The sequence below is a fragment of the Lathamus discolor genome, chromosome 11 (assembly GCF_037157495.1).
Source record: "Lathamus discolor isolate bLatDis1 chromosome 11, bLatDis1.hap1, whole genome shotgun sequence".
NCBI classification, from domain to species: domain Eukaryota; kingdom Metazoa; phylum Chordata; class Aves; order Psittaciformes; family Psittacidae; genus Lathamus; species Lathamus discolor.
The window spans coordinates 958363-974668 of NC_088894.1; the positions used below are offsets into that span (position 1 = coordinate 958363).

Consider the following 16306-nt stretch of genomic DNA (forward strand, 5'->3'; position numbering starts at 1 on the left):
ACAATGCGGCCCCAGCACCGGCCACCCCGGCGGCCGGCGCACCGGGCCCGGCCCCGCCGCCGCGGCACATGGGGCAGATGCTGCCTGGCCATAGGGAGACCCCCCCCCGGGGTACCCGCTGTGGGCCCCCCTCACGCCATCCCTCTGCATGCTGCGGTGCTGGGGATGGGATGCCGGGGTCGGGGCCGCTGCTGTGACCACAGGATGCTGCCCTGGCCACATCTGGCGGCGGGTCCCGGCCAGCGCAGCCGGCGGTGTCCAGCAGGACGGATCGCTTCATTTCCATGTCAATTCTGGGAACGGGGCTGGCGGAGCGGTAACAGCGGCCCCGGCCATATGGTGCTGGCTGAGCTCTGTGCAGCCGGGGGGCGGCTGCTTCGCGCCGAGCTGGGGTTGCCCGGCAGCAGGAGCACATCAAAGCACATCCCCGGCCGCCCCCCGCCCCGCAGGGACCACACAGGGCACGGCCACGCCAGGCCGGCGAGGGGCCGCCGGGGATGCCTGCGCCGCGGTGGTGATGGGGACAGGGGACAGCCGGCATCCCAGCGCCGGCAGCACCGCGCCCCGGCACATGGGGACACCATGGGTAAGGATGGGGGGCCCCCAGTGAATGGGACCCCCAAACTGGGGCCGCTCCTGTGCTGGCTCCATCCAGGTCCTCTCCTCCCACCGGAGATACACACACACGCGCTATGGGATACACACCCCCTGCCCCGGGGCTGTGCGGAGCCTCCAGCCCCCTGATCCCGCAGGATGGTGCTGAGCAGGGCGGCAGATGTGAGCCGGGGCCGCCGGCACAGCTGGAGCAGGGCTGAGGCCTGAGAAAGCCCCTGAGCGTTCCCCTCCCGCCTTCTCCCTTCCCGTTCCCAGCTCCATCCGCTGCAGCCCAGACCAGCTGGAGCCAGGCGGCCCTTCCTGGGATTTATTCCAGCTTCCTGCCCCTCCTCGCCGGCCGGCCGGGGCTGCGCCTGCTCCCGGCTGTTTCCTCTCCTCGCTCGCAGCCGCCGGCCGGGCGCCACGGGCAGGACCCCGGCTTTGTGCCGGGACCCCCACCAGGGCCGGGCATCCCCAGCCCTGTGCGGGGAGACCCAAGGGGGCTGCAGCGCCCGCACCCGCCCCGCATGCACTGCAGCTGTGGCATGGGGGGGGGGGTTCTACAGGGCTCTGGGGACAAGCATCCCCCATGTCCTCCCCTGCCCCAGGCACCAGCACTCCCAACCATGAAACTGCCACCCCACTCCCTGTCATTTGCACCCAGGGTGCTCCCTGGACACTCATCCCATCTCATTATGATCCCAGTGCAGGAACGGGCCATGAGAGAAGGATTCCCAGAGGCAGTCCCATCCCACCCCAATGCAATCCCTGGCAGGAGCTTGGCATGTGAGGAGGATGCCCAGGGGCTGCCCTGCATCCCTGCCCCGGGGGCCATGGTGGGATCACCCCAAACCCCACCCTGCCGGCAGCAGGACGCGCTGGCTCCACTCCCTGGACGGAGGTTTCGCACCGGAGCCGGCACCTTCGCGCTTCCGCAGCCCTCCCGCACCGGAGGGACCCCGCGGTGAGAGGAAGGCGGCCCAGCAGCGGCCCAGACACCGCGGAGCCGCTGGGATGCTGCGGCGGTGCCCCGAGCCCAGGTGCAGCGGGCAAGCAGAGCCGGGGCCGGGCCGACGCCAGCGGCTCCTCGCAGGGCCCAGCGCGCTTCCTTCCTCTCGCCATTCCCGGCTCTGGGGCCGGGCGCGGTGAGGGTGACCCCGCGCTCCCCTCCGAGCCTTCCGCTCCCCGCAGCCCCGGGAATGCTCCTGGCTCTCTGCCGCGCTCCCACCGCACGTATGGGCTGGCACGGGCTGCCCGGAGCTGCACGGCGGAGCAGGGAGCGCGGTGCTGCGGGTACCGTGTCCTAATGGAAGGACATGGAGCTGCTGGGGCGAGTCCAGAGGAGGCCATGAGGGTGATGAAGGGCTGGAGCCAGGCTGAGAACACTGGGGCTGTTGAGCCTGGAGAAAAGAAGCTGCGGGAAGACCTCAGAGCAGCTTCCAGTACCTGAAGGGGGCTATAAGGATGCCGGGGAGGGACTCTTCATCAGGGACTGGAGCGATAGGACAAGGGGTGATGGGTTCAAACTGAAACAGGGGAAGTTCAGGTTGGAGATAAGGCAGAAGCTCTTCCCTGTGAGGGTGCTGAGGCGCTGGCACAGGGTGCCCAGAGAAGCTGTGGCTGCCCCATCCCTGGCAGTGCTCAAGGCCAGGTTGGACACAGGGGCTTGGAGCAAGCTGCTCCAGTGGAAGGGGTCCCTGCCCGTGGCAGGGCTTGGAGCTGGAAGAACTTTAAGGTCCCTTCAGCCCAAACCATCCATGATTCCATAGGCAACCCTCAGCCCACTCCTGCCCACGCAGGGGACTCCGGTGGCTGCACGGGGACAGGTATGAGACCACAGGGACAGCCGGTACCCAGTGCTGGGCAGGACCTGGTTCCAGACCCACACCGGGGCTCACCCACCGGTACACCGTGGCAGTGAGCAGGGCCCCGGTATCCACGGAGCACGGAAGGCCAGTGGAACCACATCTGGAGTCTAGACTCAGTGACTCCGTGGGCCGGGCCTGGCTGCCGCGCCGTGCCCAGGCCCCGCTGCACTCTGTTTGCTTAGCTGGAGGTATTTAATTGGAATTAAAGTGGCCCCTCTTGTTTTTGCGGCCGGGGCTGCTGGAAAAGGAGCTGTAAGTCATAGAAAACATCTGCAGCAGCCTGCGAAGGGTCATTAGATGGCAGAACGCGAGGCGCCACTTTTAGTGCTCGCAGCCGACGCGGGGAAGAATGGTTCAATACGGCTTTTGTGGAGGGGCTGCCAAGGCAGCAAACGCTGCCTGTTTGTTCTGGCAGTGGGCATGGCCGGAGGGATGCGGGATGCTCCCTCTGTGTGCCAGCCCCGCGGGCGAGCAGGGAAGACACCCTAAAGATGCAGGACACGGGCAAGCAGCCAGGGTGGGAGCTGAAGCGGTTGCTGGAGCTGCCACCGCTTGCACTGTCCCCAGCTCAGCATCTGCAGCCCTAAATGTGGGTATTGCAAAGCGGGGAAATAAGGCTGGGGGAAGCCCAAGCACTGGAAAAACGGGAAGGGGACGGGCGCTTGGAATGAGCCAGACAACAGCCGCGGGCCCCACAGGGATAAAGGCTGCGGGTGAGCCGGGACGCGCATCCCGGTGCCGGCCACGGGTGCAGGCTGGAGCATCCTGCCTGAGCAGCAGCACCGGTGCCTCCGTCCTTCCTTGGACACGGTTTAATAGGAGAGAAAGCAAACGCACAATACAAAATTTAAAAACCAGGCTGTGGTTTGTGCCCCCCCCATCCTGCACCCCCTTTGTGTGTGGGGGGGGGGGGATCAGGGGCAGGGGCTGGCGCGGCCCCGGGGGGGGGGCTTGGCAGCGTACATCGATCCCCCCCCGCAGCGGCTGCTCCCACACACACAACACGAGGCTTCTTTGCACAATTGTTTCATCGTCTGTCACTGGCGGAGGGGCTGGGGGGGCCCCGGCCCAGCGGGGGGGGCACGGCCCCTGGGCAGCATCACTGCTCCTTCTTGGAGGCTGCTGTCGTCTCGTCCTTAGTGGCCCCCGGCCCCTCCGTGGGGGTAGAGCTCTCCTCGTAGCTGGGGGCGAGAGGGACAAGAGGGAGCAGTGAGCAGGGGTTGGACCTGCTCTTGGGACAGAGATCTCTGCCCTGATGCAGTGCCTGGGCCACGCCAGGCTCCAGCCATTGCCCCCCAGTGCAGGAAGCCTGATGGGGCAGAGCCCCAGTGAGGTCCCCACAGACACCTCCAGGGATCCCCAGGCCGAGCCGGCTCTGTGCCCACCACAGAGCACACCGGTCGATAACCTGGATCGCATCACACATCCCTCCACGCCGGTGCCAGAGGGGCTGGTTAACGGGGGGAGCCACAGCAAGACCAACAGGGCTGACACCCCACCACAGTCTCACTCCTCTGGCTGCAACCCCCCCCCTGCCCCTCCAGCAAAGGCCCTGGGGCCTTCATAAAGGAAACCCGGGAGCGCTGCCTGCCAGCAGGAAGCACAACTGGGGCAGAGATGTCAAATCTCCCCCTTCACTGTAGGAACCAGCCCCTACCTGGCCAGAGCGACAGACAAAGGGCACCACCTGCCAGGGCTACATGGCACTGGGGCTTTGCTGCCGGCGTCGGCGGGGACAGGACAGTTTCTGCTGCATGGAATCAGCAAGGCTGGCTGGCGAGCCAGACACGGTGGGGAAGTGGGTAAGCCGTGGTGTGTGCGGCAAGATTTCAGCAGAGGATTCATAGCTGCGGGAGAGAGAGGAAGCAGGAGGGGAAAGGGAGAGGACGAGGACAGAAAGGAAGGAGGGGAGAGAGAGAACAAGCAGAAGAGTTTTGGAGTGAGACCGCTGCAAACCCAGCACCCTGTGCGGGCAGCCCAGGGCCCCGCCAGCCACCAGCACCAGTGAGCACAGGCTGGGGGGGGTCCTGCCTGCACTGCCCTTGCCTGCAGACCCCAGGGGAAGGCACAGTGGGGGCTGAGACCCAGGAGAAGGCAGCTCCTGCTGGCATGGACAGAGCCAGGCAGCCGGAGCCCACAGGAGAGCAAGCAGCAGAGCAGCCCAGGGGCCGCGCAGGCAGCAGTGATGCAGCAGAGCCTGCTCAAGGACAGATTCCTCACTGCTGACAGCTGACGGGGGCAGAGTGAAGGTTACTGCCTGTCTAGGGAGGCTCAGCAAGGCTGGGAGCCACAGCACGGATCCCCACGTCACCCACCTCTGCTCCATCAGCACCCTGCAGCACAGATCCTGCCCGCAGCGCTGCCTGTATTTGCTCCCACATCACACTCTCACTGCCCTCTCCCAGGGCAGCTGACGGCTGCTGCAAGACACCACACGCAGGCAGCTCGCTGGGTGCTGGGGACACAGGGCACTGCCAGCTCCGTGCTGGCATCAGCACGGAGGGGAGCAGAGCACACCAGAGCCACGCACGGGAGATCCACCTGGTGGGATTCCTGCAGTGGGAGCCCTCCAGGCAGAGACCAACCCCTTCCCACTTCCTCTGCCTGCCACTGGAAGGACTCCAAGGGGAGCTGGACCCAGGCCCATCAGGGCTGCAGCCCCCCAGTCTCCTGCCCTGACAGCACTCAGCAAACAGCCAGTGCTCGGTGGGGCCCTGAGCCCCAGTGCCGGGTGTCCGGGCTCCCTGGTGCCAGGCCGGGCTCGCAGCTCATCCCTCCCCTGTTTCCTGGCACGGGAGGCGCTGCTGCTGCTGTCAGCTCTGAGTCACGGCCCCGGGAGAGCAGCAGCAGGATCCCAGGTGCACAGGAAGGACGATCCCAGGACACTCAGCGCCTGCAGCAGCGATCTCAGAAGCCAACATCAAAGGCCAGGCAGGTGCGGCAGGGCTGGGAGCCCGCTGACAGTGCTGGGAACACGCTCCCCTGCGTCTCCCAGGGGAGGGGAGGGCGCAGGGGAGGACAGGCAGCTCCTGCTGCTCCCCACTCGGCTCCTGCTTTCCCTCTGAGCAGGGGCACTGCGGAGTGGGGAGGCCGGAGGGTGCACGGCCCTGCTTGGGGACGGACGTTCCCTTCCCTCCTCTGCTTCAGATACCCTCAAACAACTGCACGGCTTGAGCACAAGCAGCTCAGAGCAGAGAAACAGCTCCCAGGCAAGCCAGGCCACACTGCGCAGCTTAGAGGGGACAGTGCAGGCAGGAGACCTGAGCCGCCCACTGACAGCGAGCCTGGGGCATGGCAGGCTGCGAGAAGCACCACGGCACAGCACAGGCCCCTTTCTCTGCACCCCAGGGCAGGGAGACTGCTGCGAACCCGGATGCTTCACCCCAGGAGGGAGGCTGGGATGTGCTCAAACCAGCCCTGGCTGCTCTTGCAGCAGCTCTGGCTCCCTTCTCCCCACCCAGAGGCCCTGGGACACAATGACCGAGTCTCTGAGCTCCAGGTGCGTGTCCCACCCTCCCCTGCCTGCCGGCACACGGGAAGGCTTTGTCACCGGGGCGGAAAGCACCACCAGATGCTGCCTGCCTGCCGGTATCGCCCCGGTACAAGCACGGACCCGCTGCCTCCACCCAGAGCGTGCCCGGAGGAACCCGTCCCTCCAGCTGTGCCCGGGCACATCTGCACGCCCCGTGCCTGCCTCCTGCTCACCTGAACAGTTCGGTTACTTCTCCCTTTGCCAAAGCCACAAGCAGCGGGAACCCGATGCAGGCGGGGACCAGGTAGAGCAGCGCGGGCTGTTGGGAAGGAAAGCATCTGTTAAAGCAAACCAGGGATCAGCCCTCGGGAAGGGTTTAAAGCGAGCTGGCCCCGGCCCCTCTGCACTCATGGTGTCTGGCACAGCACTGCCCAGAGGGTTAATGCCCCAGGAAGCGGCTTCCAGAGCCAAGTTACAGCTGCAGCAGCACAAAATCCTCACCAGGAGGTCCCCTGAACACACTGAGGATGCCGGAAGAGACCAGAGAGAGCACCCATAAAGTATGGGCTCCCAGTGCCCCTCTGAAGGACAGATGGGACTTCATGGGCAGCTTGGTTCCACAGAGCCACTAAACCACAGGGCAGCCCAGCCAAAGTCCTTGTCCTAAGGAGGGCTCTGCTCCAGCCAGGCACACAAGCTTTGGGCAGGGAAGGTACAGGCAGACACTGGAAAAGCAAAGTGGGAGAAGGAATGCATCTGCTTTTCCCTGGCGTGATGCAGGAACCACATGGAGTGTCCCACGTGGGCCGTGCATCTCACGGCAGGGCTTACCTGGGCGTGCTTGAAGATGTGCATGATGAATATGGTCAGGCCCAGCCCGAAGATGTAGGCCACAAAGCTGGTGTAGAAATACGTGTGCGTGTTCTTCTTCAAGCTGCAGGAGAGAGCAGAGCTCAGTGACCCAGGGTCTGGGATGCCAGCGGCCAAAACGGAGCTGGCCCAGTGCTTCCGAGCACCTCCCACTGTGCTGGGGTATGGGAGCTGTGCTCTGCTCATGCCCCCAGTCCCATGGGCAGCGATGAGGTGACACCCAGTTGAGGGGCTGGGGAAGGGCAGGAGGCACAAAATCCTGGCGCTGCATGGCTACTGTGGGAGGAATCAGTGCTGGGACCCAGGGAGAGGGTCCCAGCTCCCTGGGGGATGTGTGGCCTGTCCCTGGCACCCCGCTCTCAGCTCGTGCTGGTTCACTGCAGGGCAGGCCATGGGAACTGGGATTCCCAGCAGGTGCGGGCAGGATGTGGGTGGAAGCACCTGGGAAAGCTGGCACAGAGCAGAGGGGCTGTGCCACAGCAATGGGGCTGCAGCACCGCGGTGGCACCGAGACGGAGACTTTCGGTGTGGGGCAACTGCCAAGAGCTGTGTCCCGCTGTGGGGGCAGCTTCCCTGTGTAGGGAGGAGCTGCCTCCTCCAACAACAGAGGCAGCCAGCACTGCTGGGCACCCATCCGCATCCACGAGCACCTCCTGGGTGCCAGCACCCCCAGCTCTGTCCCACACCATCACTGCAGCGCTGCCCTGTCCTGGGTGCCAGGGAGCTGGTGAGGCTCTGGGGGGCTGCACTGCCCACAGCACTGTCTGTAAACTCAATCACCCCCACAGCTCGGGACTTGCCCACAGCCCTGCTCATATCTACTCCTCTGAGAGCTTCCCTCGCACCCTTCTGCACCGTAATGGCCACTCTGCCACCACCGAGCCCCGGAGGGGCACACACAGCTCTGCTCCCTCCCTCCCCTTCCCCTTTTGCTCTCCAAAAGCAGCTCAAATACGCAGCAGACCCGACCCTGCCGAGCCCCTTCCCCGCCAGCCGCTCACCTGATGTCAAACCGCAGCAGCAGGGCGATGAAGATCCCTGCGGGGAGAACGGGGCGGTGAGGGGCTGCGGCCGAGGGGAGCCTGCGGCGCCGTGCCCGGCCTCACAGTGCCCTCTGGCGGCACAAGGCAGCAGCACAGCCCCGGGACCTGGAGTGGGGGGAGACCCCCTCATTCCACACAGCCCCCAGCCCACGGAGCCCCCAAACCGCCCATAGAGCCCCCAAACCCCGCCGGGGGATCCGCAGGGCTCTGCATGGCCAAAGGCAAAGCGAGGCACCCACGCAGCCCGTTCAGACCGGGGATCCCGGTCGTGCTCCCCCTCTCATGTCCTTACCTGGAATGACAATGTCTCCCAGGCCCAGCATGGCAAAGTTGTCGGCTTCCAGCCCCTTCTCCAGCAGGTCCTGAGGGAAAACCACTGCGGGGAGCAGAGAGAGGCACAGTGAGGGGGGAGCGTCCGTGCTGAGAGACCCCAGCATTGCTGAGCCTGACACAAAGAGACCAGAGCAGAGCCCTGCCCTGCCCTCAGCCCCCTCCTCACCTGCAGCTCCCCTTGGTCCCCTTTCCTGGTACAACTCCAGGCACCAGGATGAAAACCCAAGGGGTTTTCAGCCAGCCCAGGAGCAGGCTCCAACCCCAGCTCCAAGGACCCAAACTACTGCTCCACAACAGCACAAATTCACCTTCCTGCTGGATCAGAGGGGTCTGTAGGGCTTTTTGCATCATTTTTTCTACAAGCTGCTAAAACTGCCCACTCTGGGGATGCACCTAACCCAGCCAGCCCAGGGCAATGGAACCAGCCCTCTCCAGAGACCCTGACGCCACACAGCATTCCAAGAGGACACAAGCAGGAAACCTTCCTGCACGCATCCCACCTCTGAGCCTCCTCCAGGAGCATATTCCACCCCCCTCCAGCACACAGGGAGCATCCACTCACGTTTTATCGGGGCCTCGAATGATTTGGCAACTGTCACCATCACGTTGGTGCCAAAGACCTAGGGACAAGCAGAGGAGGCCGCGGTGACCACGGCGGCACAGGAACAGGCACATGTTCAGCTACAGCCTCACCTCAGGGCCCAGAGCAGCCTCAGTGGCAGAGAACAGCCACAGAGGGGCAAAACCAAGGAAAGTGCAGGCAGAGGAGCCCTGGAGTGAGCCCACAGCCCAGGGGAGAGGGCTCAGGACCGTGCTTGCGGAGGTGAGCATGGGCAAGGAGCTCCCTGCAGATCCCAGCCAGCAGCAGGCTGCTGCCCGTGAGCCCCATCAGGGACCAGAGCAGTTGCCAGCTCAGCTGCATTTTCTCTGAGGTCATTTATTTGCTCTGCACTATCAGCTTTGAATGCTGGCATAGTTTGGGGGTGGATGCCAACACCCTGGTCAACCACCCTTATTCCTGTTCCTTTTCACCCCCAAGCCTCCAGGCCTGGCCATACCAAAAGCAGGGCACAAACCAGGTGCTGGTGAGCACTGGGTGAGCAAGATCCTAGACACAGTGATTGAACAGAAACCTTAAAGCAAGTATTGGACATCAGATTAATGCCTGTAAGGTGCCACATGCTCTGGGTATTGCCATGGGGTGACAAGACTGCACTCTGGGACCAGGGAAAAGCATCACATGCGAATCCACCTCAAGGCTATGAAGGGAACAGCAACATCCTCGATGCACTGAGGAGCTCTCCCTCCTCCCTGAAACCCTCCTTGGATCTCACTATGCTTACACCTGTGCTTAGACCAAGCAGCCAGTCCCTGCACAGGGGCACAGTAAGAGGGGCTCCACTTCAGGCCAGCCTCTTCTGTGAGGCTCTGGCAACAGTGAGCAGTGAGGGCACAGTGCGGCTGTCTCTGGAGCACCAGGAAGACACTGGCACCCCGAGCAGGGCACGAGGCACCGGGTGCACTGAGCCAGAAGAGCCGAAGCCTCCCCAGCTGAGAGCAGCACAGGAAGTGGCAGAGGCCAACGAACCACAGAGCTCACTCTGTTAAGGAGCCTGTGACACAGGGGCAGCTCCAGCCAAGTACACAGTAACATGCAGCAGCCAGGCTCAAATAGGGAAGCATTATGCAGGCAGCTGCAGGGCTGCTGGACAGACCTCAAGGTATACAAGGCTCTCTGGCATTTGGAAAGGCAGTAATTCAGGAGGTGGAGGCAGCAGGAAGGACTGGGGAATATGGACATTACAAGGAGCAATATGCACTCAGGTCCATTGCAGAGAGATAAGGAAATCCCCAACACGAAGCTGTCAGGGCAGGGCACTGCCGGAGGGGAATAGACTGGAGACATTCCAGTCTTTGATCCTCTGCGCATGAGAACAGAGGGATGCTGATGAAGCTGGCAGATGACAGAACTGAGGCACAGCCACACCAGCAGGATCAGTGAACTCCAGAGCAGCCTTGTCCTCCAGCCCACCCCGCAGCCCTGTCAGGCACTGGGAGGACGTCAGTGGGGAAACACAGGTCACCAGAACTGGATATGCCACCCACCCAGGTACTCCACGACAGCCCTGGGAGGATCCCTGCCAGCCCTGCGCTCTTTAAGCCAGAGATGAAAAGGAAACTCATTCACTGAGCCACATTCCACCCCTGTTTGACTCCATCATCACACCTCTTTGGGCTCAGAAAGTGGAAATCCTGACTACAAACGTGTGGCCAGGCAGTGTGCAGCCTCCAGAGGGGCACAACACTGGGCACATGGCCCCCACCACAGGCTGCACCAGCGCCCACCCCAGGGACTGCTCCTGTTTACCCAGAAGACGTCGTAGATGAAGAGGCCTCCGAGCAAGATGCAGCCTGTGCTGACGTTGTTCAAGTGCAGCAGCTCTACCCCATTGAGGGAGAAGGCCAGCCCAAAGAGGTTGTTGGCAATCCAGTGCTGGAACGACAGGAAAAGGAGACTTGGGTCCCGCTGCACGTGCTGACTTGCATGGAAAGGGCCCGGCTCTGATCCAGCCTGGTCCCTGGCTGCAGCTCACTTACCTTTCTCAGCAGGTACCAGACCCCCACAACACTGCTCAGGGCCAAGCACACGAGATCCTTGGTGTCAAACTCGTAATTCACTATTTCTGCAATAGAACAGAGAAGGTGGATGTTGGGCAGCTCCCCTCAGAGCCGCAGTGGCACAAACCACGGCCATGGCTGTGCCCACGAGTGAGCAGCCGGCCCTGGCAAGCCCAGACCTTCCCCTTCTGCCACATGGACAGCATCTGTGACCCTTCTGTCAACAGGGAAATTGGACTCAGGCACTGCCTGAGGCAGGGAGAGGCAAGTCTCCATCTTCCTGCACCAGTTAACTCTTCGTGGCAGCACTAGAAGAGTTCCCTTGCCAGTACAACTACTGGGTAGGATGCTTTTCAAAGTGCAAAGATCTGAATCATCAGATCAGATCTGATCCTCAGGTAAGGCAGTCAGAATTGTGCTAAGGAGCTTAAATAAAGGCAGTGCATTTACAGCAGCCATAGCTCCATCCCCACAGCGCTCTGGGATCTGCTTATGGGGTCCTGCTGCCAGCAAGAGGCAGCACAGAGGGAGAGCAGGGGTGCAAGAAGACACACAGGGCAGCCCCAGCTCTGCAGGGACACACAGGCTCACTCTGGCTACAGAAGCACAGTGGGGAGCAAGAGGGAAGCCTTTAAGAAGGTTGTCTGAAGGGGCTGAAGGTCAAAACACCAAGTGAGCAAAACCAGAAGAGTAAAGGCAGAAAACATGCAGGAGGCCCGCAGGGAGCCGGGCGAGCCAACGTACCCTCCTTGCTCTCCCCGGAGCCCTCGGTGAAGAGGAGCTGGTACTGTTTGTTGGGGAAATTTGCAGGGAAGAATCTGTTCATCATGGGGCTGAAATGAGAGGGGTAGAGAAGGGCAGTTGGACAGGACACCCTGCAGGAGGTGCTGCCCAGCACGGATGTCAGCCCACACCCTTCCCAAGGCAGCACCGGGATTTGCCACATTAGGGACCAGCAGCAGCCCCAGCTTCAGGCACCAAGCCCTTGTCCTCCCCAGAGGTCTGACCTGTCCTTATGTGACAGACCCCTAAAAGGGCAAGAGATACAGAAGGGAAGACCCACCACAAGGACCCCCGGGACACTCAGAACTGGCTGGGCCGCCACCACATGGCTCTTGTGTGGAACCAGGAGCAGAGGTAAAGCCATTGCCCAGCACCAGCTGAGGGAAAGCAGCTGGTCCCCAATGCCCTGGAGCTCAGGAAACAGGAAACCAGTTTGACTGTTTCAGTTACTGTAACAGCCGGAGCTTTCAACACCTCCTGCCAAGCATCGAGGTGAGAGGCTGGGGACATCACAGTGAGCTGCAGCTGCTGCTTCAGCCATCCCAGTAACACTGGTACCAGGGAGCTCTCCCTGCACAGGGCAGCGAGGACTGTGCCAAGCCACAGCAGCAACTCGGGATGAGCTGGCCTTGTCCATGATGTGGCCACCTACACCTCCATGAGCTCTCCCAGTGATGCTGTGCAGGGTACTCGGTTACTGGGACCCCTGAGACTTTGGTTCCCCCACAAGGAAGGGGTCACACCACCAAGGGACAACACTGCAAGAGCTGCAAGGCAATGGGGCAGCCTCAGACACCCCGTCTCATTCGCAGCCTCCCCTCTGCTGTACCTGATGGTGTGGGAGAGGGCGAGGATCCCCAGCACGAAGAAATACATGGAAAGCAGAAGGTTGATGTACTCTTGAGAGAATATCTGCAAGGCAAATCCAGAGAGGGGCCCGTAACCGCAGTGTCCTCCCCACCTACAGCACTTCACTGTTTCCTATTGGCAGCTGCTGTGCCAGTGCTCCGGGGAGAGGGGAAGAATAGCAGGAATAACCCAAATTCCTGCGCTGCCAATGGGAGATAGGTTGGAAATAGCCATGTGCTCACAGAACAAGCCCTGGGCCCGCGAGCTGTCGTGCTGCTTGGCTCAAAAAATAACTCCTGTGTGGCAGAAAGGAGGACAGAGCTTCCTCCACGTGTCCCCTGCAGAGCTGGGGCAGGCAGCGAGGCACAGCACGGCTCCTGGGGCTGCCCCAGCGGAGGGGAGCAGCAGCACCCCCTTCATTTACCCAGGGGTCAATAGAAGTCCTGCCCTCAACACACACTGAATGCCACCCCTACAGCCCAGCACAGGGGACCCCGGCTCCTCCCTGCTCTCCTGGCAAGGGGGGGTGCACCAGGAGAGCTCACGGCTGCAGGTATTAAAAGGGAAGAGCTGCTCATCATCCAGCAGGGCCCTGCTGCACATCCAGCACTCCTCTTCCTGGCATCTCCTCCCATCCAGGAGCAAGCAGCAGCCAGCTGCTGTGTGGTAACTGCAGCATTCCCAACCTTGCACCCTAAGCCTCTCCTAATGGCCAGGCAGGAGCATCCCAGCACCCCGCAGGCAGCCCAGGACAGCAGGGCTGGAAGCTGGAGCGCCAACAGGACAGTTCTGGAAGCGTAACATAGAAAAAGCAGCATTTCATAGAACCATGGACCGGGTTGGGTTGAAGGGGCCTTAAAGCTCCTCCAGCTCCAACCCCTGCCATGGGCAGGGACCCCTTCCACTGGAGCAGCTTGCTCCAACCCCCTGTGTCCAACCTGGCCTTGAGCACTGCCAGGGATGGGGCAGCCACAGCTTCTCTGGGCACTCTGTGCCAGTGCCTCAGCACCCTCAGTTCGACACTTGGTGGTCCCCAGCACCCTCCGGTTTCAGTCAGCCCCCAGGGACAGGCAGAGCTCAGGGGTGCCCTCACCCCTCGGCTGCTCTCCGGAGCCAACGCCTGCACAAACAGGCTCCAGTTCCCCCCTGAGCCGGGACAACTCAGGTGAGACCCGATGGCCGCCCGTGCGGTGCCCGCGAGCAGCTCGAGCCGGGCAGCCTCACACGTTCTCTGTCCCAACACTGAGGGCCAAAACTGGAGTCAGCCCCACTCTTGGAGCTCCTGCCCCCCCCCCCCCCCCCAGCATGCCAGGCCCTGCCGACGTTCTCACTTACTTTAAAGAAGAGGTAGAGCCCCAGAAGGGTGCAACTGGCAACAATGGGGAAGCGAGCAGCATCACGGCTGGTAATGGTCTCTGGCATCTCCGAGGAGTTCTGGAGAGGGAAGTAGAGGAGAGGAGAGGCTCAGCCCCTGCGCCGGCTTCATACCCAAGCAGGAGGTGAATGCGCACAATGAGCAGGGATTGGGGTGGCTTCGGGATCCTTCCCAAAGGTGAGGCTATGACACAGGCAGAGCCCGAGATGGAAAAGCAAACCCCACACTGAGCCTTCCAGGGGCTGCCCCCATTTACTGCTGATGGAGAAGGGAAAATCCAACCCCTGTGCCGGTGTCGCTCATTCCCCCTGCCCAGAGGGCTGCTGGGCTCCCGCACTGCTCACACCCCATCTGCCCATCACCTCTGCGCAACGCTTCTCTCCAGCCACCCTCTTACCCCTCACCTCGCTCCAGGGATACCCCTTGTGCCCAGGAGCCTTTAGAGACCGGCGCTAACCCAGGGCGGGGGAAGCAGCCCCTCTCCTGCGCGTCCCTGGTGCAGTTCAGGTCCCGCCTGCAGGCGAGAGCTGCACGGAGCAGCACAGCGGGAGGCAGGGACGGGGGCTGCGGGCAGCAGCGCGGCAGCCCCGCCGGGACCAGCCCCGGTGCTGCGGGGCGGGGGGCAGCAGAGCCACAGCCCCCCCCCCCCATCCCCGCCGCAGCACCTCCAGGGGCACACGGCGCGGTTGTGAGTTCGGCACCGCCTGAATCCACCGGGACGGGGCTGGAGAAGCCCCGGGTCCCCCCAGAGGGCCACCGGGGCGCGGGGCTCTGCCGGGGGCCAGGCGGGTGGGACGGGGCCTAACGGCAGCGGAGGGTGCCCGGGGGGGCGGCCCCGCGGTACCTTGCTCTTGGCGCAGCTGACGGAGCGCAGCGCCCCGAAGAAGATGGGCAACAGCGCCATGAGCACGAGGCTGCCGTAGGCCAGCGCCATGCCCTCGGGGGTGGCGGGCGGCCGGGCGGCCGCGGCGGGCCCGGCCCCGGCGGTGCCGTTGTGGGCCGCGGCCTCCTCCATAGCGCTGCGCTTCCGGAGGGACACGTCCTCTTAGCGGCCGGAACTGCGTCACCGCGCACGCCGGGCCGCGCGCTGCGGCCGCGCCCCCAGCAACCCGCGCCGCGTTGCTAGGAGACCGCGAGCGGCCGGGGCCGGGCCCGGTGCGGGAGGCTCGGGCCGGGGGTACCCCGGTTACCGGGCACAGGGCACAGCGTCCAGCGGGGACCGGGTGGAGGGGACCTCAGAGCTCAACCAGCTCCAAGCCCTGCCCCGGGCAGGGACCCCTTCCACTGGAGCAGCTTGCTCCAAGCCCCTGTGTCCAACCTGGCCTTGAGCACTGCCAGGGATGGGGCAGCCACAGCTTCTCTGGGCACCCTGTGCCAGCGCCTCAGCACCCTCACAGGGAACAGCTTCTGCCCGGAGTCCTGCGGGCACCGCCAGCATCCCCATGGCCCCTCCAGCCCGGCCATGGCCTCCCTCAGGAGCAGCCCCTCCATAAGGATGCCCCCCAGCCAGCAGGGATCCCCCCTCCCGCTGCTGGGCAATCGGCTGGAACGTGTGTTCTCCTCACAACCCCCCCCCCGCCACCCTCATCCCGGCCGCATCCTGAGCATCCCCCCCCTTCCTCCTCCTCCTCCTCCCCATCGCCCTGGCTGGGTGCGAGGGGCGCAGCGCAGCCGCGGTCCGGAGCACGGCTTCGTTTATTTGTTCCATTGACTTCCCCCTTTCCCTCCCGACCCCTCCGCTCCGGAGCAGCTGATTCACAGCCCCCCCCCCCCGGATCCCTGCCCGCGGGGCTGCCCCTTCCCCGCTCTCCCTTAGAGGAGGCGGCCGGGCAGGGGCAGGCAGCGCGCCCGGGCTCACCCCGTGCTGACCTCCTCCTGCTGCCACCGCCGCTCCCCATGGAACGCTGGGTAACGGGATGGGGGCTCCAGGGCCGGGGGGGGAATGGGGTGAGGGGGCTGGAAGGGGGCTGGGGCCATAACGGGACCCTTGTCCATCGCTGTGTGTGCTGGGGTCCAACCATGGCACCCACCAGTGCGGGGCTGGCAGCTGGCTCAGCACCGGTGCTCAGGGCTCTGCCAGCGGGGTTTTGACCTGGGATGGGATGGACTGAGGACATCAGACAGTTGTGTGTCCAGAGCCTATGGGGTACCATGTCCCAGGAAGGTGCTGAGCACCAGGACCGATGGCACTGGGACCAATGGCACCGCTGGGAATGGCACCGGGGGGCAGGTGGGTCTGGGGGAGATCACACTGAGGTCAACGGATGGGTCACACAGGGGTGGTGACATTGGGGTGGTGGCACTGGGGCAGCCCCTGGGCTCCCGCTGGAGGGGCTGCAGCCCCCAAGCCCGGCACTGCCTGCCCCAGACCTGGGCCGCATCGGGGGTCACGGCAGCCCTGGCCCCCGCAGCGCCTCCTCCTTCCTTCCTCCCATCCTTTCCCAGCGCCTCTCCATGGCCCCCCCTTGGCCTCTCCTCCCACCCTCCGGCGCGGCCGCAT

The 16306-nt window shown here is 63.7% G+C and overlaps 1 protein-coding gene across 2 annotated transcripts; it reads right to left on the reverse strand.

The window, feature by feature from the left end:
- Positions 1 to 3259: 3259 nt before the first annotated feature.
- On the reverse strand, positions 3260 to 14862 carry HM13 (histocompatibility minor 13). 2 transcript variants are annotated; one of them, XM_065691282.1, is made up of 13 exons: positions 14651 to 14862; positions 13767 to 13865; positions 12412 to 12494; positions 11544 to 11632; positions 10779 to 10864; positions 10549 to 10674; positions 8743 to 8800; positions 8140 to 8223; positions 7806 to 7842; positions 6766 to 6868; positions 6168 to 6253; positions 4120 to 4309; positions 3473 to 3643 (listed from the first exon to the last, which is right to left on the reverse strand). In XM_065691282.1, exons 1-12 carry the CDS (start codon positions 14819 to 14821, stop codon positions 4159 to 4161), a joined length of 1173 nt encoding a protein of 390 aa, XP_065547354.1. In that variant the 5' UTR covers positions 14822 to 14862; the 3' UTR covers positions 3473 to 3643; positions 4120 to 4158. The 2 variants fall into 2 exon arrangements, with proteins under 2 accessions (XP_065547355.1, XP_065547354.1); XM_065691283.1 differs by lacking the exon at positions 4120 to 4309 and having other exon boundaries at positions 3260 to 3643; positions 14651 to 14859.
- Between the last annotated feature and the right edge of the window lie 1444 nt (positions 14863 to 16306).